The 26,269-nt window shown below is 38.8% G+C and overlaps 1 protein-coding gene across 2 annotated transcripts in view; it reads left to right on the top strand.

Annotated features, from left to right (window-relative positions):
• Window positions 1-26,269, top strand: part of ITGA1 (integrin subunit alpha 1) — a 181,440-nt gene that overhangs the window by 71,495 nt on the left and 83,676 nt on the right. For both annotated transcript variants that reach the window (XM_061393555.1, XM_061393556.1), the window contains exons 3-7: window positions 8,011-8,123; window positions 10,544-10,632; window positions 10,753-10,864; window positions 11,771-11,898; window positions 25,487-25,635. In XM_061393555.1, coding sequence (XP_061249539.1) covers window positions 8,011-8,123; window positions 10,544-10,632; window positions 10,753-10,864; window positions 11,771-11,898; window positions 25,487-25,635 — 591 coding nt within the window. The remainder of the gene's footprint in view (window positions 1-8,010; window positions 8,124-10,543; window positions 10,633-10,752; window positions 10,865-11,770; window positions 11,899-25,486; window positions 25,636-26,269) is intronic.

Here is a 26,269-nt window from a genome sequence, read left to right as displayed (position 1 = left end):
CCTACACAGCATATTAAAAAGCAGAGACATTACTTTGCCAACAAAGGTCCATCTAGTCAAGGCTATGGTTTTTCCAGTAGTCATATATGGATGTGAGACTTGGACTATAAAGAAAACTGAGCACCGAACAATTGATGCTTTTAAACTGTGGTATTGGAGAAGACTCTTGAGAGTCCCTTGGACTGCAAGGAGATCCAACCAGTCCATCCTAAAGGAAATCAGTCCTGAATATTCATTGGAAGGACTGATGCTGAAGCTGAAACTCCAGTCCTTTGGCCACCTGATGCGAAGAACTGACTCACTGGAAAAGACCCTGATGCTGGGAAAGATCGAAGGCGGGAGGAGAAAGGGACGACAGAGGATGAGATGGTTGGATGGCATCACCAACTCAATGGACATGAGTTTGAGTAAACTCTGGGAGTTGGTGATGGACAGGGAGGCCTGGCGTGCTGCAGTCCATGGGGTCACAAAGAGTTGGACATGACTGAGCAACTGAACTAAATTCAACCGAAAAAATATCTAAATATTCAAATCTTTAAGGATGACATGATAGCAACATACCATTCTAAAAATATCCAGGCACTGGTCATGCAAAATAAATTTTAGTAGTATGTTTGGATATTCTTAAGTGTTTATAAAATCAGATAGGATGCAGACATTTTAAGAAATGAACTATAAAATAACTGACATATTTGGGAGAACACGGATTTTGTTATTTTCTCCAGAGATGGGCACCAGCATAAATCATATCTACTGGTCATGTTTGGCAACTTTGCAACCTCAGATTTTTTTAAAAAATCATCCTGATCCATCTTACATCAAGTGTGCCTAAGTTGGTTGTTGGTCCATAACACGTGCAGTCTGTATATTTGAAAAGCATTACTTTATATCTTTGGAAAGCATGAAAAACTAACAGAAAAGGCAGCCTATCTCCCTTCACCTTTCAGAAGTTTCCTGTGGAGTGTAACCTTTATATCTTTGGCTCAGAAATCACATGTTTTCTCAGTAGCAGAACACATTATACCTCTGATTAAATCCAGCCATTGTTTATTATGATTAGCCTGAGCTGGAGCATCCAAATAGTTGCACTGTGGTTTAGAAAATGTCACAAAAAGTACAATTGGTTTAATAGTTTTGCTTTGAAGAGAAGAAAAGCCAATGTGCTTAGCATTGCAGAAGCCTTCCAGAGTTAGTGGTGATCACTAGTATGGCAAGGTCTCAGACAGATGAGAAAAAATGAGATGTTGATATGGGTTTTCCATTCTCAGTTGCTCTTTGCTTCCTTCCTTCCAGCATGTGCTCCCACTCCTTTGAGTGCTATCTAAACCAGGGGTCCCCAACCTTCTGGTATGAACTGGGTCGCACAGCAGGAGATGATCAGTGGGTGAGCGGTGAGCCAGCAAAACTTCATCTGCATTTGTAGTCCCCCACGTTCCAGTTACTACCTGAACTCCACCTCCTGTCAGATCAGCGTCATTAGATTCTCATAGGAGTGTGAACGCTGCTGTGAACTGTGTATCCAAGGGTTCTAGGTGACGGCTCCTTATGAGAATCATACTGAAACCATCCCCTTACCACCACCCTGGTCTTTGGAAAAATTGTCTCCCTTAAAACTGGTCCCTGGTGCCAAAAAGGTTGAAGACTGCTAAACTTCAGTTGGCCTGTCTTTTCAAAGTAGATTCTCATGATGAAAATACTTCCCTAGCCAATCCCCAACCCAATATATATCAAAATGTATTGGCTGCCTGCCTTTTTCCTAAAGGACCCTACTTCGTGCCAGGTAAGGTTTACTAGTGGGCTCAGATGACTGATTCTTTGTTTCCAAGCCTATTCAAGCTTGGGGTAAAAAGACAAACAGTTCTATAAAATTTTCTCTTATAGATTTTAATATAATATTTATTTTTAAGTCTTAATAATATCTTTTGAAGTTAAAATTTCCTCTTTGCCAAACTTGTCATTTCTTTGGTTCACCTCATTTCTACCCACTACCTTTCATGTCCGAAAACACAGCAGCTCATGGGGCCACTGTATAACTTCATTCTCTAAGATGACCAAACACTTACTCTGTTGTTGATTTTTTTTTTTTTTAATGGCTGGCAGGAGGTACTTGGTACTCCGATAAAGACTTTGGCTTGGAGATCAAGAAAGAGTTAGATGAAAAGAAATAATGTAAACATGAAACAATCTCCAGGAAACTATCTTTTAAAGAAGAAAAATATATAAATATGAAACAGCAGTCCGAGGACAGCTACCTTTCAAATAAATATGAGAACAGTCATATGACAAGAATGACTATTTTGAATAGCAAACATTTCTCAGTTTATTAAATTTTATTATATTGGGAGCTTCTTCGTGGAGAAGAGGTGTTTCTCTCAATTTGATGATCTTTGAGTTTATCAGGTGTTTCTCTGACATGAGATCCAGAACATTCTTTAATCCTCTTAATCTTCAGACAAATCATTGCCATAATGTCATATAAAAAGCAGAAATTTAATATAAATTAAATTTAATGAGTTAAAGCAAACTTGCATTAAAATTTAAAGTTACCATGTCCATAGTTCATGAAACTGTGCTTTGGGTCTTCATACTGACCCTGTGTGTTTGAGTGAATATGACTGTTAACATCTTCATTTTCTAGACAGGAAACTGGGACTCAGAGAATGAATTGCCAAAGGTTTAACACAAGTGTGACAGGGCCAGGATGTGGAACCCAGCATTCTTCCTTAAGCCAGTTCTCTTTTATAACAACACAGATTTTCTGGAATCTTGACCCATGGAAGTGCTTCCTGTGACACCTAAAGGCCCAGGTGGCATTCTGCTTAAGCAAAATATCCAGCCTCTAAAAAAATTTTTTTAAATCTTCACAATTAGGACCTTTTAGTTGGCCATATGAGTGACCAGGTCTTCCTTATTCACATTCTTACAGCATTTGATACAGTCATAATGTATTCATTTAATACATATTTATTGAATGTCTATTTTCTACCTGGCACTGTTTCAGTCACTCAAGATATATGAGTGAATGAATAGATGAAAATTCCTGGTATTGTGGAGCTTACATTCTGCTGGGGAGGGACAAACAAAACATAAATAATAAACTAATAAGCAGGTAGATTGAATGTCAGAATGTGCTAAGTGCTATGAGAAAAAAATAGAGGAAGATAATGCGGCTTGAGAATGCTGAAGATTCCTGAAATTCCGTAAACTCTAGGCTGGTATTTTTCTAGGCTCTTGTCATTTATATGCAGCCTGGGAAAAGTGAGGCTTTCTTAGGATTAAGTGGTGAGATCTATGTTCTTTCCAGAGTTGCATGCTTGGTGTCAGAACAAATAGCTCCTAGAAAAATACACAAAATTGTTTTATGTCCTGTGTCCTGCTTACCCGTTCGGTATCACTGATCCTGACTCTCAAATTCCCTGTCTCAGTCCTGACCTATTGCTACACTCTACCACTTGCTGAGTTCTCACACTCTAGTCTTGCCTTATCCAGAATACACAATAGGCCGTGGCTCCAGTTGTTATATCAGATTATTTCCAATTATCATCAGACTCTAGGGGCTTTCTACTGCCCTAGAGTTCAAATATAAACTCCAGAACCTTCCCTTCAAAGTCCAGTTGCCTGCTGCAGGTTATAAGGAAGCTTTGTGCTGTTTTCCAATCACCCCTACTTCCTCATCACCTTCCGTGTTCAGGCCTCATGCTCCTGTTTCCACACGTTTGCCTGAGCTATCCGTGACCACTCTTCCCTCCTGCCTCTGTTATTAACATGCTGGTGGTTTAATTCCCCGATTGGAGTTTCTGCTGTCTGCTCTAGCATCACTTCTCCTCCGCGTGGCCTCTCATCCTCCCTTAGGCTAGACGAGGCTTCTTCATGGCAAGGTGGTCTCAGATTTCCAAAAAATGGTGAGATAGAGTCTGCAATATCTCCTAAGGCCTATCCTCAGAAGTCACAGTGTCATATCTGCTGCATTCTTTTTAATCAAGCAAATCTCAATTTCAACAGGAGGAAAAATAGATTCTGCCTTAATGAAGGACAAGGAGGGACAAAATCGCGTCCCAAGGAACACAAAATTCCAAACCATATACCAGACTTACAAACCCTTGGATACTGTTATTGTACCATATCCAGGTTTCCTCCAGAATGAATTTAAACTCCCCTCAAACCCTGAATGGTTTGCTTGAGAAAAGAAGCCCAAGTTTATTAATATGGCCCTTCTCCTTCATTTTTAGCCAAGTTACTTAAAATGAAGTCTGCTCGACACTTACGGCTCCCGTTCTTGATAGTCTTGCCTTCTTTGGTTTTTGTGATGTCACTGTTTTCGGGTTCTCTCTTTCCCTCTCTGATCTCTCCTACCGATTTTCTTCCTCTGTTTCTTAAAATCCTGTGTTACTTCCCCCTATATGTTAGCCTTCAGCGTCTTTTTGCTCTGTCCTCTAGTGAGTTGGTAGCATTTACTCTCAGGACCTCAGCCATGCTCCTGGCATGCTCATATATTTTCCATGTGGTTTCTGAGATGTTCCTCACAAGACTGGGCCCAGATGCCACAGAAGTAACCCTTATCAGTACACAGTATTCTATGGAATGACCCTACATCTGTAGATTTGCTCCTCTGCTAAGTTTTAAGCCACCTAAAAAATGGTGTTTTATCTATTTTGTATTCTGAGGGCCTGGCATTAATGTTAATGCTGAGCATGTAGGATGTTCTTTGTAAACATTAATTAATCTATCTAGTTTCAACTTAAATACTTTCATAACACATTACTACTTTTCTCCAAACTATTTTTAACTATAAAACTAGTTTAATAAATCACATTACAAAAGTTTTTGCAAATATTGGGGGGGGAGGGGGTAATTCCCTAAAATTTAATCATAACTTCCTTAATATAATTTGTTTTTTGGTGTACTTCCTTTGAATCTGTGTTCTACATAGATAATGTTGTTCCATCATCTGAAAATATATATAGTGATAATAAAAAACCCAACACTTAGCACATGCTATGAGCCACATACTGTTTTAAACATTTTATATATAGTAAATCATTTCATGCTTTTGATGATTGTGTTAGGTAGCTACTCTTACTATTTCCATTTTACAGATGAAGGAACTAAGGCATAGAGAATAAAACTGGCTTGTCCTAAACCATACAGCTAAGTAAAGGGTAAAACCATGATTTGAACTCAGGAAGTCTAGTACCAAAGTTCATGCTATATTTTCTGGAGATTAAACTACTTAAGACATAGAGAGCACTTAGTTCAGTTAGTCAGTTCAGTCGTTCAGTCGTGTCCAACTCTTTGCAACCCCATGAATCGCAGCACGCCAGGCCTCCCTGTCCATCACCATCTCCCGGAGTTCACCCAGACTCACGTCCATCGAGTCAGTGATGCCATCCAGCCATCTCATCCTCTGTCGTCCCCTTCTCCTCCTGCCCCCAATCCCTCCCAGCGTCAGAGTCTTTTCCAATGAGTCAAAGTAAGGTGGCCAAAGTACTGGAGTTTCAGCTTCAGCATCATTCCCTCCAGAGAAATCCCAGGGCTGATCTCCTTCAGAATGGACTGGTTGGATCTCCTTGCAGTCCAAGGGACTCTCAAGAGTCTTCTCCAACACCACAGTTCAAAAGCATCAATTCTTTGGCACTCAGCCTTCTTCACAGTCCAACTCTCACATCCATACATGACCACTGGAAAAACCACAGCCTTGACTAGATGGACCTTTGTTGGCAAAGGAATGTCTCTGCTTTTGAATATGCTATCTAGGTTGGTCATAACTTTCCTTCCAAGGAGTAAGCATCTTTTAATTTCATGGCTGCAGTCACCATCTGCAGTGATTTTGGAGCCCAAAAAAATAAAGTCTGCCACTGTTTCCACTGTTTCCCCATCTATTTCCCATGAAGTGATGGGACCGGATGCCGCGATCTTCGTTTTCTGAATGCTGAGCTTTAAGCCAACTTTTTCACTTTCCACTTTCACTTTCATCAAGAGGCTTTTGAGTTCCTCTTCACTTTCTGCCATAAGGGTGGTGTCATCTGCATATCTGAGGTTACTGATATTTCTCCCGGCAATCTTGATTCCAGCTTATGCTTCTTCCAGTCCAGCGTTTCTCATGATGTACTCTGCAGATAAGTTAAATAAGCAGGGTGACAATATACAGCCTTGACGTACTCCTTTTCCCATTTGGAACCAGTCTGCACTTAGAATGGTATAAATTCAATAAATCCAGACTATTATTACCATTGCTTTTATAAGTACATTGAATATAATTTGGTATCTTTTGCTTCAAGTTGTCATAAGTTTTCAATAAATTAGGTAGGTTTTTATTTTAAATTAGATTATAATTTTTATCCTACCATGCAGTCTTATTAACTATTGTTCTTTTCATGACTGCACAATATTCTATGGAATGGCCTTACAGTAATTAATTAATCTTGCTGTTGATCACATTTCTTTTAATCTTTCATGGTTATATATACCCTATAAGCATTATAATTTATGTATCAAGCTTGTTTCCCCTAATTTAGTTCATTTTTTAGGATAGATTCCCAGAAGTAAAAATTATGTGTTAAAGGGTTTGAACATTTTTATGGTTATTTATGTATATCAGAAATGGCTTTGCAAAGGCATTATATCACAGCCATGTTTTAGGGATTCTGTTCAACAATTCAATATTTACAATTGTTGTAAAACTCATTTCTATTAAAAATCCCTTCCCTTTTATATATGGCAAACTTTCAAATTTTGAAAAATTTAAAAAGGCATGCCCAATCCACCTACAGCCCTTTACAACCTTTCAGTTCTCCTTCAGATATTTTTTCTCCACACTAAACCTCCCCAACTTTCCCTTGAGCATCTCTGGTCTGACAAAATTACCAAGCTCTGAACTATCTAAATCATAGCCTCCTAAATACATTCCATTGTGCCTATGTCTCTCTTAATTTGGAGATTCCAGACATGTCCCGACAGTGCAGAGCACAGAGGGGCTATCACTTTCCTCGACCAGGGCATCTATTTCTAGCACTGCAGCCTAAGGTCACGTTAGCCTTGTTGGCTCTAAAATACACTATTGGCTCCTGTTTTCTCGCTGTCAACTAAATCTTCCATGACTTTTTCACATGAACTTTTATTAAATCAGGTTTCTCACATTCTGTTCTGATGTAGATAATAGTACACAAGATAAGTGAAGTTATTTACATAGGTTCTTATTAAATTTTACTAGTTTAAATTTCTTGTTCCAGAATGTTAGGACACTTCTGAATGCCCACATAGGTATACTGATTTACTTGAAGAATACTTTTATGCTTTCTGTGTCTTCACTTAAGTCATTAACAAAGATATAGTCTAAGTCAACCCCAAGCAATGAATGAGCGGCTGTGGATCCCAACAAGTATTTTAACATTCAACTACATTCATCCATTGTATTCCTGAAGATATTATAGGGGACCTTGTTAAATGGCTTTCACTAGCACTAAAATAAATCATGATTATACTTTTCCATTAATTATTGTTAGAATGTTTTCATATTTCTGTCTAAAAAAATAAGTGGTTTTAACCTGTCTCATAACTATCTTTATTTTCTAAGTACTTACAAACTAAGCATATACTAACATTAAATCTGATGATCTAATGTTTCTTTTTCCTGACTTCTCTGTGAAATTATCAGTTTCCCTTGGGAAAAAGTCATTTATACTTCCATGTGTGTTTTGTAAACTAACACAGCAGCAGGCTTAACCAATAATTATGCTTTCATCCCCCAAATAAAAAATATATTAAAGTAACATGATACAAGAAAATAAAATATTCTCAAGTCTCTCTCCTATGTATTTTTTTTTTTATTAAATCAATCTGCAATTTGGAGAAGACACTCTGCTTATTTTAAATAACATTAAATTACTGAGGATGACTATTCTAATTATGTCTATGGAGCTACTGTCAGTCATCTTAGAACTAGTCATACAGTAACAAAAATAAAATGTTTCTCATTATTCAAAAATGTTAATTGATTCTTTTAACTTCCAGGGTGCTTATTGGGTCTCCTTTAGTTGGCCAACCCAAGAACAGAACTGGAGATGTCTATAAATGTCCAGTTGGGCGAAGTGAATCATTACCTTGCATAAAGTTGGATCTCCCAGGTAAGTAAAGTCAAAATGTTAAAGTCTGACCCTAAACTATGCCCAGCATTCACACTGAAAGTAAATTTCAACCAACTCAAGAAAATACCAGAAGTCATCTATAAAAATTCTTCAGTTTTTATCATTCACGTATTTCTATTCCTTCTGCCTTTCATTTGCTTTAGAAATTCATCATAGAATAGCCATAGACTGAGAAGGTCTTACTAGTTCTGTAACTTTTAACTGCCTCCATTGTCCAGAATCCTTTGTAAACTCAGCAGTAACACAAAAGAAATTTTCTAAATAAACCTATTCATCACATTTACTCCACAAAATTTAACTTAGTATTTTTTAAAGAAAATAGCACACAAGGAAATTGTAATAGAGAAATTTAATTTTTTAAAAAAGAGAATAGCACAAGGTAAATTTATATTGAAATATACATATTTGATAGAAATATCATAGATAGAACATGACTAGAAAATTCCTGCTACAGCTGTGTAGGAATTAGAACCCTGTCAGTGTTCTGTACAGTATTAAGTGCCTTGGAAATGACTCAACCTCTGCAGGTTTTCTTAAGATACTGTATTTTTCAGTTTTTTTCAAATTCCTGCTTGTTCATTATGAACTTTTTTTTTTTAATATTCAAGACCATAGCTTTAATAGCTGCTTTAATAGCCTCACTTGATAATTCCAACATCTGGAATATCTCAACGTCACTTTCCATTTATTACCTTTCTCTTGGAGTTAGGTTACGTTTTCCTGTTTCTTCTTCTGTTTAGTGACTTTGGATTGTATCCTGGATTAAACTTTTGAATTATAAGTGTGGAGATTCTAGATCTTGTTATGTGTCTTTGGAAAGTCTTAACTTTTTGTTTTAGCAGGCAGTTACTTGGCTGAAGTCAATTTCCAAACAGCAGTGGGAAGCCCTTAAAATCTCTACTCAATTCTTCTAATTTTTTAGCTGGGCTGTGTGACGTTTACTCTGCACATGTACAATTCAGGTCATTTAGGTATTTGGAAAGAATATATCTGTGTATATTGAAACTCTGCTTTTGTGGCTTCCTTTCCAAAATACTCCCCCTTCACTTGACATTACTGTCACTGCCCCATTCTCCGTCCTCTGTTCCTTTTAGACAGGAAGACTGTGCATCCTATTTGAGGTTTAGCCACTGGCTCAGGCCTTCCCTTGGGGAAAACAAACAAACACAAAAACAGGAAACTCATCTAGTGCTAATCTCCTCTTACGAGTGTAGACTCTTCCAGTTTCTGCCTGGTTTGCTTTGTTTTCCAATGCCTTGGGATGATTGTTCCATTTTTTTTTCCTTTTCCTAAAATTTATAGTTGTTGTTTACAAAGGGTTGTTCTGATAGAAGCTACTCCTCCGTTATTGGAAACTGGAATAGAGTTTCAACAGTAACATGGGGACTGGCTACATTAAGAACAATAGAAAAGTTTCTGCTATAGTTCCTAACATCCCAGGAATGCTCAACCCTAGTATTAAAACCTCTAATCCAGGTTATTCAAGACCAGTCCCAGATGCTTTCAAAGCAAACCAGACTGGATTCCAAGACAAAGGCTGTGTTCAGACTAAGAGGTCACTGTGACCATTCAGGAATCAATCTCTGCCTCCATTTCCCATGTAAACTTACAGTAAGAAAAAATTATAGGCATGAACAGTGAGACGAGTCTTTCTCGAACTTGAGTTTTGCCACTTTTAAATATTCTAACACTCTGCTAAGCAGGGTTTTAGAAGTTTTTGCCTTTCCTGTCTAATCTTTTTTTTTTTTTCCTATTTTAATGTGAGTGGAACTTCTTTTTGCCCAGGTTTGCATGCTTTAGGGCCCAATGTTCTTATTTGTAATGTCAAATGTAGTCCCTTCATTATGTCTTTATCCAAACATCCTGACCACTGCTCTAATCTTGCTTTGGTTTTCTTTGTAACCCTGTTAATGTCCCTGTGATGATGAATATAATGGTTAAAATCTTGTGTTTGAGTTTTCTTTTCTGTTCTTCTACCCATTTTCCTTCTTCTTGCCAGAAATCGTTTTGTCATTGGTCATTTTTAACATGTAGATATAACATATAAGATGAGTGTGTAAATTTACTTCGTATCTACATTATGAGACTAAATATTATAATTTAATTAGCAAAAAATGTGTGAAAGGCTGTCCCGTGTTCTGATTGCCCTGATAGTCGTGCATTCTTTTACAGTTCAGCAAAAGTATTTGAGACAGTGACCCAGACAAAGCTTCGGAGACAAAAGCCAGTTTTCTGCCTTCGCTTGTTTATTATACTCCTTAATAATACTTCGAAGATTATTTAGTTGAACCAAAAGAAGAATGTCCTATGATATGAACAAAGCAAACAGAAGGTTTTTATGCGAAGTCACTTAATTTTACTTTGTTTTCCACTCTCATAAAAGTTTCTTCTATTTTTAGTTAATACATCAATTCCCAATGTCACGGAAGTAAAGGAGAACATGACATTTGGATCAACTTTAGTCACCAACCCAAAAGGAGGGTTTCTGGTAAGAAAAGGAAGAGTAATGATGGTTAATGAACTAGGAATTCTGTGATCATAAATCTTCATAAAAATCTGTTATGTAATTTTTAATCTAATGGTTTTAATTTTTTAAATTTTTTAAAAGGCATGTGGGCCCTTGTATGCCTATCGATGTGGACATTTGCATTACACAACTGGAATCTGTTCTGATGTCAGCCCCACATTTCAAGTCGTGAACTCCATTGCCCCTGTACAAGGTACAGATTTTATGCAGTGTTTTTGCAATGTTTAAAAAGCGTAAGCAATGGATGAGATATATGTATACACAGGAGCATACCAAAAAGCTTGAAGTATTTTCTTGGCTACCAGCATTACCAATTTAGGTAAATGTTTGCTTTGCCAATATATAACCAAACCTCACTGCTATTTTTGGAACTGATATTAGTGTAAGTAACCTTTACAGAGTCATATTTAATCATCAGAGCTAAAGCTGTCACATTGTTTTTATTTAAAGGGTGAATTTCTTTGAGGAAGATAAACTCATTTGAAATACACATGGAATGAGAACTGTATACAGAATTAATATTGAAAAAAATTTCCAAAGATAACTCATACAGTGTTAATTAAAATTAAGTAGAGATGTAGTTTACTTGATGTGAATCCCAAACCAATTGTTACTGAATGCAGTGAATATTTATCACCTTTACTTTTTATCTAAAAAACTCTTTTTTTCTGGTTTTAAAAGAAATGTGTCCATTTTGTAGAATATCATCTTTTTAAAAAAAGATTTATGTGTTTTTTATTTATTCATTTTTGACTGTGCTGGGTCTTGGTTGCTGCATGTGGGCTCTCTCCAGCTGTGGCACGTGGGAGTACTCCCTAGTTGTGGTGGGTGGGCTCTAGGCGGGCAAGCTTCAGTAGTTGCAGCATGTAGGCTCAGTAGTTTTGGCTCATTGGCTTAGCTGCTCTGTGGCATGTGGGATCTTCCCGACCAGGGATCGAACCTGGCCCCTGCATTGCAAGGCAGATTCTTAACCACTGGACCACCAGGGAAGCCCTGAAGAACATCATCTTTTTAAATGAGCTTCTTTCAACCATGAAACCATTTCATATTCCTCTAAAGATAGATGCCAAATTTGCATGATTGACTCTTTTTCTTGCAGAATGTAGCACTCAGCTAGACATAGTCATCGTGCTGGATGGTTCTAACAGCATTTATCCCTGGGAAAGTGTTACAGCTTTTTTAAATGACCTTCTTAAAAGAATGGATATTGGTCCTAAACAGACACAGGTATGTGACTTCATGTTTTGATTTCTGTTGTCCTCAAGATACATATGCAGAGATTTTTAATAAGATTATATTCAGAATACAAATTCATCAATAAAGCTAAAATTCAGGATGAATTTTTTATTCCATATAAAATTGCCTGCTCTGACATACCTGAATTTAAACTGCTGATCACAGCTCTCCCCTCTCTTACCACGTTCCCAACAATGAGCTTTCTCCCTTCCACTTGTTTTATCCATCCTGTTTTATCTTCTTATCCATCCTTTCTTTCCAAAAATTAATGACAGTCTTGGAGTATTTTTGTGTTAGTCGCTAAGTTGTGTCTGACTCTTTTGTGACCCTATGGACTGTAACCTGCCAGGCTCCTCTGTCCATGGAGTTCTCCTGGCAAGAATATTGGAATGGGTAGCCATTTCCTTCTCCAGGGGATTTTCCTGACCCAATCGAACCTGGGTCTTTTGCATTGCAGGCAGATTCTTTACCGTCTGAGCCACCAGGGGCCCTTGGGGAAAAAATGGAGTATTTTTAAAATCTGTAGTATTTTGGGGTCATCTGAATATTTGATTTTACTTTTACATTTATCTATTACACTGTAAAAATTTTATTTCTTTGTAGCTATTTGTGGAAATTAGTGCAGCTGTGACATGTTTGAAGTTGCTCCACAACTTTAGGAAGAAAACCTACAAGGCTATTTTAGAGGAATAATCACTGCTTCAGTGAGGATTGGTGTCTGCAACTCAGTTTTGTAAACAGCTAACAATCAATTGCTTATATGCTCAAGGAACTCTGCTGCAGTTCTGAAGTTTCCATCTATGAGAGCTATAATTAATTTTACATTTCCGTAGTAAGATCCCAATAGAAGAGCTGTTCTGTCAAGCACCATTTGAATTCCAGCCTGCCAGTGTGGGCTTCGAGGAGTTATATGTCTCTCTGGGAGGGAACAGTGGCTCCATTCAGAGGAATGGGGGTGAACCCTGGGGTCCAGATGCTACCAGTGAATGGAAGGGACAGAAACTTGCTGAGAAGAATCAGGTCACATTTCCTCGGTTCCAGGACCCCAGTCCACAAAGAGAAAGGTTTCAGAATGCAGCCCTGTGCACCGAGTCATTTGTAGCACCTTCAGATTTCACTCAAGGGAACCTGCTTCCTACTGAGGGAGGAGCTACTTAAGTTGCTGAGTTTTTATGTCATATTTTGCTTGCATCGTTCATGGTGGAGTTTAGCCAGACTCATTCATTCCTTTGTTTGGAGGTTTCTCCTGAGGGTTTACTATGTACCAGGCTCTGTGTGAGGGCTTGGATAATCATGAAAAAATAGACAGACCTGGCCACTGCCTTCGTGGAGCTTCTGTATAACAATGTTTCTCCGAGTGTGGCTCGTGGAATTCCCACTTCTGAATACCAGAGGTACTTGGATTGTACCCCAGACTTTAAAAAATCAGAATGTCTGAGAGTGAGGCTACAGAGCCTACAGTTTAAGTAAGCAATCCACATAATTTTTAACAGGTTAAAGTTGAGAAACCATGGACTAATGAATTATTGTGTTGATATGTGAGATGTGTGTGTCTGTGCTTACTGCATGCTCCAGATTACAGGGACCTCAAGACTGAAGCCTTTATATCTCTTTTTATCCTTGTCAGTGGTCAGCCCAGTGCTTTGCTGGGCTTTTTTAGTGGCCCTTTACTGAGCACCTGTTGACTAAGTGTGTGTATCATACTGAATGCATTTTTGCATTTTTCTCTGATAGGTGAACATTTTAATGAGACTTTTTCATTAGCTGGCATTTTAATAGTCTTCTAAGTATATTATTTATATGTTGGGTTTTCGTGTTTATACTTCAGTGATTTCTAACCTTTTTCTATGTTGGCTTAAGCTGTATTAATGACTAGTTTCATAAGTAATTCTCTAAACAAAAGAGTTTGAGAAGGACATTCACTAAGCCATCACTTTTGCCAAAATCTATTTAATAGGGCTTTAAGTACAACATATTTAAATGTTCTTCAAAGTTTGATCTTCCTTTAGTGCAGTCAGATAAGAAATTCATTCATAATGATTTAAAAAGATACTTTCATTTCAAAGAAATGTATACTAAAAAGTATGTTTTCTTTCATGTGGTCTTACAGTAATTCTCTCTAAAAACATTAACAATTTGCTTTAACAATCATTTTTTCTCTTGGTTGGTTGCTAACATAATTTAAATAGGTTTTTTTTTTTTTACTTTAGTTTTTTTTCCCTTTTCATTTGAAGCACCCAATCCTGCCCTAAGATTCGCAGAATTTGCTTCTGAAATTTTCCCTCCCCCTTACTTAGCTTCCCTATCTCTCCATTCCTGAAAGGGGCAGCTACAAAAATGAATTTTGAGAGGTATTACCCAGAAGAAGTTGCAAAACTGAAAATTTAAGAGCTAGATATGGGACTCAGACTCCTCATCCATATCAAGGATATAAACGCACTAAAAATAGAGTTGGCCAAATTTGTGAAGAGGGTTTCTCTATAGAAAGAGCCTGGTGAGAAAGGCTTTGGTAGGATCATACAGTGAGCTTGGGAAGGCTGGGACACACAATTGCTGAGTGCCTGACTCCTACACTAAAGGGCAAGATAGCTGTCTGGCTGCTGACAAGCAAGTCACGATGCTAGGATTGGCCTCACACCTAAAGTTATCAGTACAAAGAACGTATGTTTCTCATAACTTGTCATGGAGTCCTGTTTGCTCCTGTCCATAGAACCGTCTGGAAGTGAGTGGAAGCCTCTGCACAGAACAGCTGACACTATCCCCAATTCCTAGGATCACGGTAGTGAGATGTGTTCACTCAGGCGAGGATGCAGGTGAAGGGAGATCTCCAAAGAGCCCACTAAAAAGGTAATACCTGTTATTAGAACCTGATCCATCTTGGATCGGCACCAGTAGAATTTCGGTGCCCTTTATTTATTTATCTTCCCTCCCTGTGTCCATGAAATTACAATTGGCAATCTAAGGGGCAGGAGCAGAGAAACAAAGAAACAGCCAATCATGCCCCTTCCTCAACTACATGCTTCTCTCCTCCCTTAAAAGGAGGAGGAGAGAAGATTTAATTGAGTACAGCTGATTAACAATGTTGTGACAGTTTCAGGAACACGGCAAAAGGACCCAGTCATACATATACACGTATCCATTCTCCTCAAGCCATTTGATCATTTTTTACTTACAAATACAGCAATTTCATGTTGTACAGCCTAAATTAAAATATAGAGCTTTTTAAAAAAATAGATATTTTAAAACTAAAAATAAGAAAAGCCATAAGACATTTATCTGTCCATCCAGTGGGAGTAGAAGAATTTAACCCTAAATAAGTTTTACAGGGATCATGGGCCCCCCAAAATTTACATTCTAATTATACCTTGTGAGTTCCTGTTTGTTATATTAATTACAGTTATTCACTTGATCAAGGTCGAGTATTATGGCCTACTTTCTGCAGTCATAGATTTTTCATGTAGCAATTGCAGTTATTGGAAGGTAGTCTCAAAGATATGAACCATTTCTGGAAGTAATTTTCTCCTCCCCCAAAAAAAAAGGAAGGAAGGAAGGAAGGGAAGGAGGAAAATAAATTTTAAAACTTGTGTTAAAGTTTCCATACGACAATTAGTATACATTAGGAAAATGCAATGCAAATGACGAAAACATCAACCCTAAATAGTTACTCACAATTTCTCCCGTTTCTCTGTGTGGTCCCATTAAGACTTTTGCAAACATAGTCAAGGAACTTTTGCAAACCAAATTTTTATCCAAGACAGAGTAAAGGCTATAAAATCACCTTTTAAAAAACCACCTATAAAAACAAACCTGAAGCACTCACTCTGAGCTTGCCATAAAAGATATGATGGTATAAACATTATGGAGGTCTTATTGATCCTCAATACCTAAACATAACATTGCTTTTAATAATAAATGAGAATGATATAAATATGCCATATACAAGTGCATTACCCTAAATAAAACCAGTAAATTGTGAGGCTTGATATAAAAGTGAAATATACTAATGGAACAATGTCTAGATTGTTCCCATCAAGAGTGTAGCATGACATTAAACCAGGCAAAATGAAAGGGGGAAATTAATTAAATTTTAGGAATATTATTTATCTTTCTTTTTACTACACATTTTATGGCCGTTTCCTAGGAGCCTTAAATCTGAGGGCTGAAGCATTGTTTTGAGGCCTGAGAAGGCTGTCTGAGGCGTGCAGCCAAACCCTGGTCTATCAGGTTGTGTGGTGAATGAGGCGAATCTCCTTCTCTAGCCTCCTTGTCTCTGTTGTCCCCTATCTCCATCCATCACTCATCTGAATTACTTTTCCCATGTAAAGTTCAGATCATGACATTTCCCTGGATAAAAATCTCCTATCTCTGTCTGCTGAATAATACTCAAGCTCTCCAGTGAATTATAAATCACTTGTCACCTACTGCTGGGCACTGCCTCCTTCTCTTCTTGGCCTGCAGTCACTCCTGCCTTGACCTTCCCTAAACACATCGCTCTGTGTTCACAGGATTCTCTCTGCCTGGAAAGCCCTTCTCCACCCCAGTCCCCACGTGCTAGGCGAACTTTTGAGACTCAATTCAAATATGACTTTCCCTATGGCTATTCCCCCCAAAAGTCCCTTCCCCTCCACATCCCCACAGCATTTGCACACCGTTAATCAACTGCTCTCATCACTCAGAAGCATCGCTTTTTGTTTCATGATTCCATCTCTCCTGGTGGAATGTGAATTCCACAATAACAGTGTTGTGCATTAATCCTTCTATTTATAGAATACAGTTCAGAGTTTGTGTGTTGCCTAGCAAATAGGAGGCAAGTCATTTATGTTGGAAAAATGTAATTTCTCGAATTTTTAAATTTCTCTTTGTGTTAAAAATCATTATTGTAGTGACCATCATCTCTCACTCTCCCATTCAGCTTCATGAAGTCATCGAGCTAGAAGAGACTTGATTGTAGGGACTCTCCCCTGCCAAGACACTGCTCTACATTATGTTTTTGTTGTTGTTTAGATGTTCAGTCATGTCCAACTTTTGTGACCCCATGGACTGCAGCACGCCAGGCTACCCTGTCTTCACCATCTCCCAGAGCTTGCTCAAACTCATGTCCATTGAGTCGGTGATGCCATCCAACCATCTCATCCTCTGTCATCCCCTACTCCTCCTGCCTTCAACCTTTCCCAGCATCAGGGTCTTTTCTATGAGTCAGCTCTTTGCATTAGGTGGCCACAGTATTGGAACTTCAGCTTCAGCATCAGTCCTTCCAATGAATATTCAGGACTGATTTCCTTTAGGATTGACTGGTATGATCTCCTTGCTGTCCAAGGAACTCTCAAGAATCTTCTCCAATACCACAGTTCAAAAGCATCAATTCTTCGGCACTCAACTTTCTTTATGGTCCAACTCTCACATTCATACATGACTACTGGAAAAACCATAGCTTTGACTAGATAGATCTTTGTTGGCAAAGTAATATCTCTCTTTTTTAATATGCTGTCTAGGTTGGTCATAGCTTTTCTTCCAAGGAGCAACCATCTTTTAATTTCATGGCTGCAGTTGCCATCTGCAGTGATTTTGGAGCCCAAGAAAATAAAGTCTGTCAGTGTTTCCATTGTTTTCCCATCTATTTGCCATGAAGTGATGGGACCAGATGCCATGATCTTCATTTTTTGAATATTCAGTTTTAAGCCAGCTTTTTATCTCTCCTTTTTCACTTTCATCAAGAGGCTCTTTAGTTCTTCTTCATTTTCTCCTATAAGGATGGTGTTATCATGTTATCTGCATATCTGAGGTTATTGATATTTCTCCCTGCAGTCTTGATTCCAGCTTTGCTTCATCCAGCCCAGCATTTTGCATGATGTACTCTGCATATAAGTTAAATAAACAGAGTGACAATATACAGCCTTGACATATTCCTTTCCCAATTTGGAACCAGTATGTTGGTGTTCCATGTCTGGTTCTAACTGTTGCTTCTTGACCTGCATACAGGTTTCTCAGGAAGTAGGTAAGGTAGTCTGGTATTCCCATCTCTTTAAGAATTTTCCGAAGTTTGTTGTGATCCACACAGTAAAAGGCTTTTGCGTAGTCAATGAAGCAGATGTTTTTCTGGAATTCTCTTGCTTTTTCAATGATCCAGTGAATGTTGGCAATTTGATCTCTGGTTCCTCTGCCTTTTATAAATCCAGCTTGAATATCTAGGAGTTCTTGGTTCACATACTGTTGAAGCCTGGCTTGGAGAATTTTGAGCATTACTTTGCTATCATGTGAAATGAGTGCAATTGTGTGATAGTTTGAATATTCTTTGAACATTGTGTTTTAGGCTTTTCTTTTCAGGTGTTCAACACATGTAGCCCCATTCACTTCTGGTCTCAATTTCTCCCATAGTCTTCCCCCTCTTAACACCTTCCAGCATCGTATTTTTGAGTATGAGTCAATTTCATTGCATCACCTTCCATCAAGCAAGAGACCAACTAAAGACCTATCATATACCAACTTTATTGTGTTTCTGAGAATACATTTCGTTTACCTGTGAGCCAGTCCTGTTCATATGCCTCTCCGTAGGGACAAAGGTTAAGCCCAGTTTCAGTTAACATGGTCTCAGAATGGTTTATGTTGACAGTTAACTTGAATTCATACTCTAATTAATTACAGTAGAAGCATGTTGTAAGGAGAAGGCAATGGCACCCCACTCCAGTACTCTTGCCTGGAAAATCCCATGGACAGAGGAGCCTGGTGGGCTGCAGTTCATGGGGTCACTAAGAGTCGGACACAACTGAGCAACTTCACTTTCACTTTTCACTTTCGTGCATTGGAGAAGGCAATGGCAACCCACTCCAGTGTTCTTGCCTGGAGAATCCCAGGGATGGGGGAGCCTGGTGGGCTGCCTTCTATGGGGTCACACAGAGTCGGACACGACTGAAGCGACTTAGCAGCAGCAGCAGTGTGTTGTAAGGCAGGGCTTTTGCACTGTAGTTCGGTAAAGGAAAACATTAAATGACCAGACCCAAAGACCGAGGACTTATTATGTAAAGCAGTTGTACATCCTACAAACACAAAGAAAACTTTATGGTGCTTCCCTGTCATTATTCCCCTAAAGAGGCCATTGATTGGATAGTGTTAACTGTTGAATGAAAGCCCAGAAACTAAACTCATGCTGGGCATTACAATTTAGGCACTGGTGTTATAACTCTAACTTAACAATACAAAGTAATGGTAGAATTCTAAAGAAGGAGATAATTCCATTCCTTCACAACTCCTTGATGTAGTATATATAATAACTACTTTAAACATTTCTCTTTCTTAAACTCTCTTGTCATTCTTTTGTGACCTTTTATGAGAAAAAAAAATAGTTATTTTTGTGATTTCTAACAGCATCATTCCTTCCATATTCCTCACATTCACTTCCCTCCTTGCTCTACTCTTAAAAGAAAGGAAGCCACTTGGATAATTCATTTTAATTCAGCAGATATTTACAAAGTATCTTATTGATCAAGTATTATGCTAGGTGTATAGCAATATAAATAACAAACTCTAAAACTCTGTCCCTAATCCTGAAAAACTTCCAACTTAAAGTCAAGGCCTATATTTGGAAAACTGCAATGCATGACTGTTTGCCAAGTCACTTCAGTCGTGTCCAACTCTTTGTGACCCCATGGACTGTAGCCCACCAGGCTCCTCTGTCCATGGAATTTCCCAGGCTAGAATACTGGAGTGGGTTGCCATCTTCTTCCCCAGGGGATCTTCCCGACCCAGGGATTGAACCTGCATCTCTTATGTCTACCTGCATTGGCAGGTGAGTTCCTTACTGCTAGCACCACCAGGGAAGCAATCCATGACAGTGTGACATACATATAACAGGCATGAATGAAGCAGAACAATGAATTGATCTTTATAAGCAGGTAATTCACAATTTGAATAAAATAATATTTTCCAAGCTATGCTGTTTGAGGTGTGGAACATGTTCCACATAAAAAATAAATTCCCTTAATTAAGAACAAAATATATCAGGTCTTCCAATTTGTGATTCACAATGCATGTTTTCATATTAAAGACTCTTAGAGCACTTTCAGAGTAATCCACTTTTGAGTCAGTGCAGAGCAATTCAGGAGTAAGGGAAAGCCTTGCTCTTTTGTATTATTTGAAATGTGTGGCCTTTTTTACTTACAACAGAGGGAGGCAGACAGACAGAAAAACTGTTAAACTTTGTTTTAATGATTGCTTTCTGAAAGTGTGTGATTATGGACTTTTAAAAAAATTATACCTAGCAACTTAGAAAGTTAGTATTCCCTGGAAAAGGAGGGTAAGGAGACATCAGTTTGGGGTTTATCTGAAACATGAATGTAAATTTTATGCTGAAGTGGGAGGTCCTAAGTATTCCTCTTACTCATGTAGCAGGATTCTCAGCCAGTTCTGTGCCTCATTTATGCTATAGTGAATCAGCTTGCAATTATAACTACTTAATCAAGAAGTTCGAACTATATCTCCCCAGGAGTTAAATGTGTCCCTGACAGTTGTCTCTGAACAGTAACTGTTCCTCTATTGTTACTCATGCCTCACTTTGTAAGAGTTTATTGTTGGGGCTTCCCTGGCAGTCCAGTGGTTAAAACTTCACCTTCCAATGCAGGGGGTGTGGGTTTGATCCCTTGGTGGGGACCTAAGATCCCCCATACCTAGCAGCCAAAAAAGAACCTCACAGAAAACAGGGCAATGTTGTAACAGACTCAATAAAGACTTTAAAAATGGTCTATATAAAAAATCTTTTTAAAAAAAGAGTCTAATTTTACTATCTTCACCCACTTATCTTATACTGATGCCATAAGCTACCCTTCCCATTCTCCCTAAAGAAGGCCCAGAGCTAACCCAGTTGTGCCTACATTTTTTCATTTAGTAAGAAGACCTAGAATCGTTCTCTCTTTACTACTCCTCTCCAGTTCTCTGCTTAGCTCCACCCTCTGGGTCTTTGGACCATTCCAATACAATTGGCTGCTTCAAGTCAAATATGATGACTATTGGGTTTTTTATCTTTTTCTCAATTTCTGAAATGATTTAAATGTCTTTAATGATCATCCTTGACAGATTTTCCAGGCTCAAGACTGCTTTGCTTTCTCCCATTCTGCTTTTATAACTAGCTGTCTGTTCTTGACCTGGGCAACTTGTTTAGGAAGCTGGATCCTCCTTCCTCCCTGAGGGCTGACCTGTGAGACAATAAATGTGCTTGTGAATCTCTCTTCTATTCATTCCCTCACCATGCGTGTTCATCACTTTTTCTCTCATTATTTAATTCTCGTATTTATTTGACTTGGTTATATATGCACCTACACCCATTATGCTAGTATAGATCTGTTTCACCTGCATTAAATTTATAAACTAAGCTGGGACTTAAATGGCTCCTATTAAAGTGAGTCTCACACAAAGCATTACGTACGTTTAGTGATGTGACTATTTTCCTGTGATGAAAGTTAATAAATGGCACCCTTTTCTGAGGAAAACACAGCAGAAACCTTTTTCCGTCTGATTCCTAATAAAATAAGAACCCCTGTGTCAGCCAGGGACCTACACTGAATGTCATTCTCCTGAGATGTGAGTTCCCACTGCCCACTCTTCTAATTTCCCACGCTTCTTCATATCTCTCTTTTTCTGCTTATCATTATTTCCCTCCTATCTCAGTTTTCTACTTGCCTGTGTGAAGTGGTACACTCATCTAGTAAGAATGCATGAGGGTCAACTGTGAGCAAAGCAAAATAGTGGTCCAGGATAAGAGGATACCAACAGCTATGACGCAGTCCTGCTCTTTACCCCTGCCTGCCCCTTCTGAACTTATAATGTCGTTGAGAGATAAAGCATGTGTACAAAAGCTGAGAAGAATGCAGTGCTCACAGGAGCAGCACAGACAAGTTTGCTTCAGAGTTTGGAGAAAGAGAAGATCACTATGGACTCTATTGGCAACTTGGTGGACAAAGTTGCATAGAAAGTGAAACTTGAATCTTACCAAATGGGTAGGACTTAGCTTAGTTGCAGGGATAAGAAAGGGCATTTGGTCTGGGTAGAATCCTGAAGATGAGGATGATGAGAGAAGGTAAGGCCAGATGGTTGGGTGGCTGAAACTCAGGGGGTGGAAAACTGAATTTTAACCTATAGGCCTAGTATTTCAAGAAGCAGCTTGAAGTTGTATCTATTTTCTATTTTAATTAGAATTACAGTTCTCTTTTAAAGTATATTTCAAAGTCATTGATGTAGGCAATGAAGAGTTATTGGAGTTTTTGAATAAGGAAGGCATGTGATAGAAGCAGACTCTTAACACAGTTTATCTACCACCACTATGTAGAAGGATTTGAAGACAGTGGGAATGGAGGGAAGGAGATCAGCAGTGCAGAGACCATGATTGCCATGGTCCAGGTTCAAGGCAGTCAGTGATGTCTGGCCTGGGCTGAAGAAAGAATGCAGAAGTGTAGATAATAACTGCCTTAGATCCAATCGCCCAGACGCAAACTCTGAGAGCAGGAGCCAAGTGATAGCAGTTTACAAAGGGAGTGCTTCCAAAAGAAAATAGGAGGTGATTTGGGGGAGCAAAACAGAGCAGCCATGGAGTGCAAGCAAGCATGTGGCTTCAGGTGAAGCTGGGTCTGGAAGGGGCTCCAGGTTAAGTCAAGGGCCCGATCCTGCATTGCCTGCACTCAGGCCTTGCCTGTGGAGCAGGGCAAGGGATGAGGAGGGAGAAAAGTCCAGACACTGCTGACTCTTGGAACCTTTGGGGCAAAGCAGCTCTAGCAGTCCAAGGACAATCATCTGATGAAAGTCTCGGGAACAGCGGTGAGAAGCAAAGTATACACAAAGGGTGAGGGAATGAGCCTTTACGAGTTCTCTTATATCCCAGTATTTACAAAAGAATGAGCTTATAAAAGTGAAATATATGTTAAGTAGAGAGATCGATAGATAGATATGATAGAAATAAGACATAAAACATTGATATCTGATTTACTGAGATGTTATATTTTCCCAATTTTCCCCAGTAATCCAATGGTTCATAGTATGTTCTCTAAGATATGAAAAGTGTGTTGTAAATGTAAAGTGTTACATCATAAAGCAGCCTTATTTAGTTGGTATGATTTCCTTCTCTTCTCACGTGAACTCCTCCCCATGTGTAAAGGAGATGCCGTCTTTTTCCTGAGGAGTTAGCACCTTATCACCAGAATTTGAAGGGAGCACACTCACTCTTAAAAAGTACTAGGATGGTTGGGCAGTGCTGTGTGCAACCTTATTTGGGATTCATGAGCAAAACTTTAAAGTGAAACCAGTCTACGAAGTATGTGGTTTTTGTCTAACAGCATTCAGTGTCAGAGGATCACTCACAGAGGAGATATTTGGACTTAACCACAGTTGGAACTTAGCCAAATTAGTTAATGCAGGGGAAAAAAGGTTAAAGGAGATAAATGTTTGCACGTAAATGATTATGGTGATGGATCATGGAATCTAGGTTGGATAAAAAAAAAGTAACATATATGAATTAATGGGAAGTCTTAATGTGGTCAAGGAATTGATGAATTAGATATACTAGGTAAATGAGCCAAAGTTAATGGTCAGAGAAAAGAACATTTGACATTGAGATTGAGGTGCTGCAATTTTTCCAGATGACAAGGTCAAGGCGAAGACCTTGGAAGCAGATGACATAGGTGAGCTAGAGGAAAAGATTACTAACGCCAAGGAAGTCAAATAAATAAGAGACTAGGGTGTTTGATAGAGTCATCCAAGTAGTAAAATATCTAAGAATAATAACAGGAGTGACAGTTTTCAAAGTTCTTTAGTCTCCTGCTTAATCAAATCTAAACAAAGAGAAATAAAAACAAAACCAACTCTGTAAGACGCCCTGAATGGATGAGCAGTTAACTTCTATAGCAACACAGCACTGCCCAACTAAATCCTAGTACTTTTCAATAACTTCTGTTCAGCATGGGACCATAAATTAGGCACAATGATTATATCTAAATAACAAAATAATTTTACTTTTATTTACACTGAGCATTTATACACACAAAGACGATGGCAAACCTACATGGTTTTCCTTAGTAATTATTCAGTATTTCCCTGAATTCCTGGTTAAAAGCTGTTAGGGTCATTGGGAAAGTAATTTAAAATCTCTTCAAAGGCTGGTGGCTCAGTGGTAAAGAACCCACCTGCCAATATAGGAGACATGGGTTCCATCCTGATCCAGGATGACTCCACATACAGCAGAGCAACGAGACTCATGTTCCACATCTGTTGAGCCTGTGCTCTGGAGCCTGGGAGCTGCAGCTACTGAAGCCCACGCAACCTAGAGCCTGTGCTCCTCACCAGGAGAAGCCACCACTATAAGCCCGCACACCGCAATGAAGAGTAACCCGCGCCTATCACTAGAGAAAAGCCCTTGCAGCAATGAAGACCCAGCACAGTCAAAAATTTAAAAAAAAAAAAATTTCTTTTCAGAAAAAGACAGTCCTTTGGGTAAAGAATTCTCTGAGTCCCTAATTTGGGGGTAGGAAGGTTAAACAAAGAGTAACTTCAGGCACAGTTCTTGATATAGGTTAGTTTATTGGTTCACACCAACCTTCAAAGGAGGGTTCAGAAAAAGGATTAAGAAAATGGGCAAGGGGAAGTGAATCAGTTGCGCTTAACCTTCAGTCTTTTTACTTCATGGTGGCTTTGCAGTTAGCTGCTTGCACTACCCACCTGTGGGAAAGAAGGAATGAACGAGTATGGCAGTAAGAGAGAGAGAAGACAGGGAACAAGAAAGGGAAGGGCTAGTTTAGGAACCATGAAGCTATAGCTGAGCTACTTGAAACAGGAAGCACACACACGTGTCCTTGCCAAAAACATCCCTGATCATTCGTCCACCTTCATCTTGCTCCCCTCTTTCTTCCCAGCTTGGTCCAGACTCATTGTTCTGGACCAAGAGCAAGAGGTCCAGAGGCAGCTGTTCCTCAAGAGGTAGATGTTCTCAGAGCACCTACCTCTTTGCCATCTCAGTTTCTTCACAGGCGCAGCTCCTTTAGTGTGGACCCCACCCACCCTCACACTTGCCATCCAGGACGGGCCTCCACCCTCCTAGCACATATCTTTTAAGTCTCAAAAATCACTTCTGAAAGGGCTTCCCTGAGCCCCCATTTTAAATTACGCTTCTAGGTTATACTTGCCAGTAATAGCTTTTCGGTTAGTACAGCCTTTTTCACACTTTGCAGTTGAAGCTGTGTTTGAATAATTCTTGTGGTTAATCTCTCTGTCTCCCTATAGTTTAGAAGCTCCATGAAGGCAGAGACCATGTCAGTTTCATGTTCAATCCCAAAGCCTGCCAGAGTCACTCAGTAAACACTGTTGAAGAGAGAAACCAATCATTTGAGAGGTTTATTAAAGCACTCTCATTTGTGTCCTTTGGGATATGAATATTCACAAATGGCAATGATTATTGCTGTCAAAGTAGAAGGATTTGTGTATTGGTAGAGTTTTAAACCCTTTGGAAAGACTAACTTGTATTATTACATTTGATCCATGTGTTTAAACTGAAGACAGTTAAAATGAAAGTCTGCTAGATGGATAACACAGTGACTTGGTATTTCAGGTTGGAATTGTACAGTATGGAGAAAATGTAACTCATGAGTTCAACCTCAATAAGTACTCATCAACAGAAGAGGTGCTTGTTGCAGCAAAAAAAATAGTCCAGAGAGGTGGCCGGCAGACCATGACAGCCCTTGGAATAGACACAGCAAGGTATGTGTGTTCAGACACTCAGTTGTGTCCAACTATTTGCTGACTGTAGCCTGCCAGGCTCCTCTGTCTGTGGGATTCTCCAGGCAAGAATACTGGATTGGGGTGCCATTTCCTTCTCCAGGGGATCTTCCCAACCAGATCTCAGGGATTGAACCCTAGTCTCAGGTCTCCTGCATTGCAGGCAGATTCTTTACCACTAGCACCACCTGGAAAGCCCACAGCAAGGTATATAGATTAAAAAATAATAATAATAAGCCAAAGTAAAAGACTGTGCAAAAATACCTGCTTACAGTCTAGTGCTTTGGAGTATTAATGGAACAGTTATTAATACCTTAGTAATATTTAAAGCCACCTTGTTGAAATCAGATTCAACTGATTAGCTAATAATTATAGGATCAAATTTTCTATTTTACAATCTCACCATTCTTCTTATCTTTCCTTTTATTCCAAGATTTTGATTGATGCAGAACCAGTCAAAAAAACCACTTGGTCTACAGCATGACGTTCTTGGGTACCAAGATGTAATATTATATAATATCTTTTCCCTTTATTCTCTGTTTTCAGCTTCTAGTAGTCTCGGTATAAAAAATGGATTAAATTAGTCCACTTCTAATTCAGTATATGTGTATACCAT

The sequence above is a fragment of the Bos javanicus genome, chromosome 20 (assembly GCF_032452875.1).
Source record: "Bos javanicus breed banteng chromosome 20, ARS-OSU_banteng_1.0, whole genome shotgun sequence".
NCBI lineage: Eukaryota > Metazoa > Chordata > Mammalia > Artiodactyla > Bovidae > Bos > Bos javanicus.
Note: the sequence above shows the minus strand (reverse complement) of the source record. Positions and strands in the feature narration are given on the sequence as shown.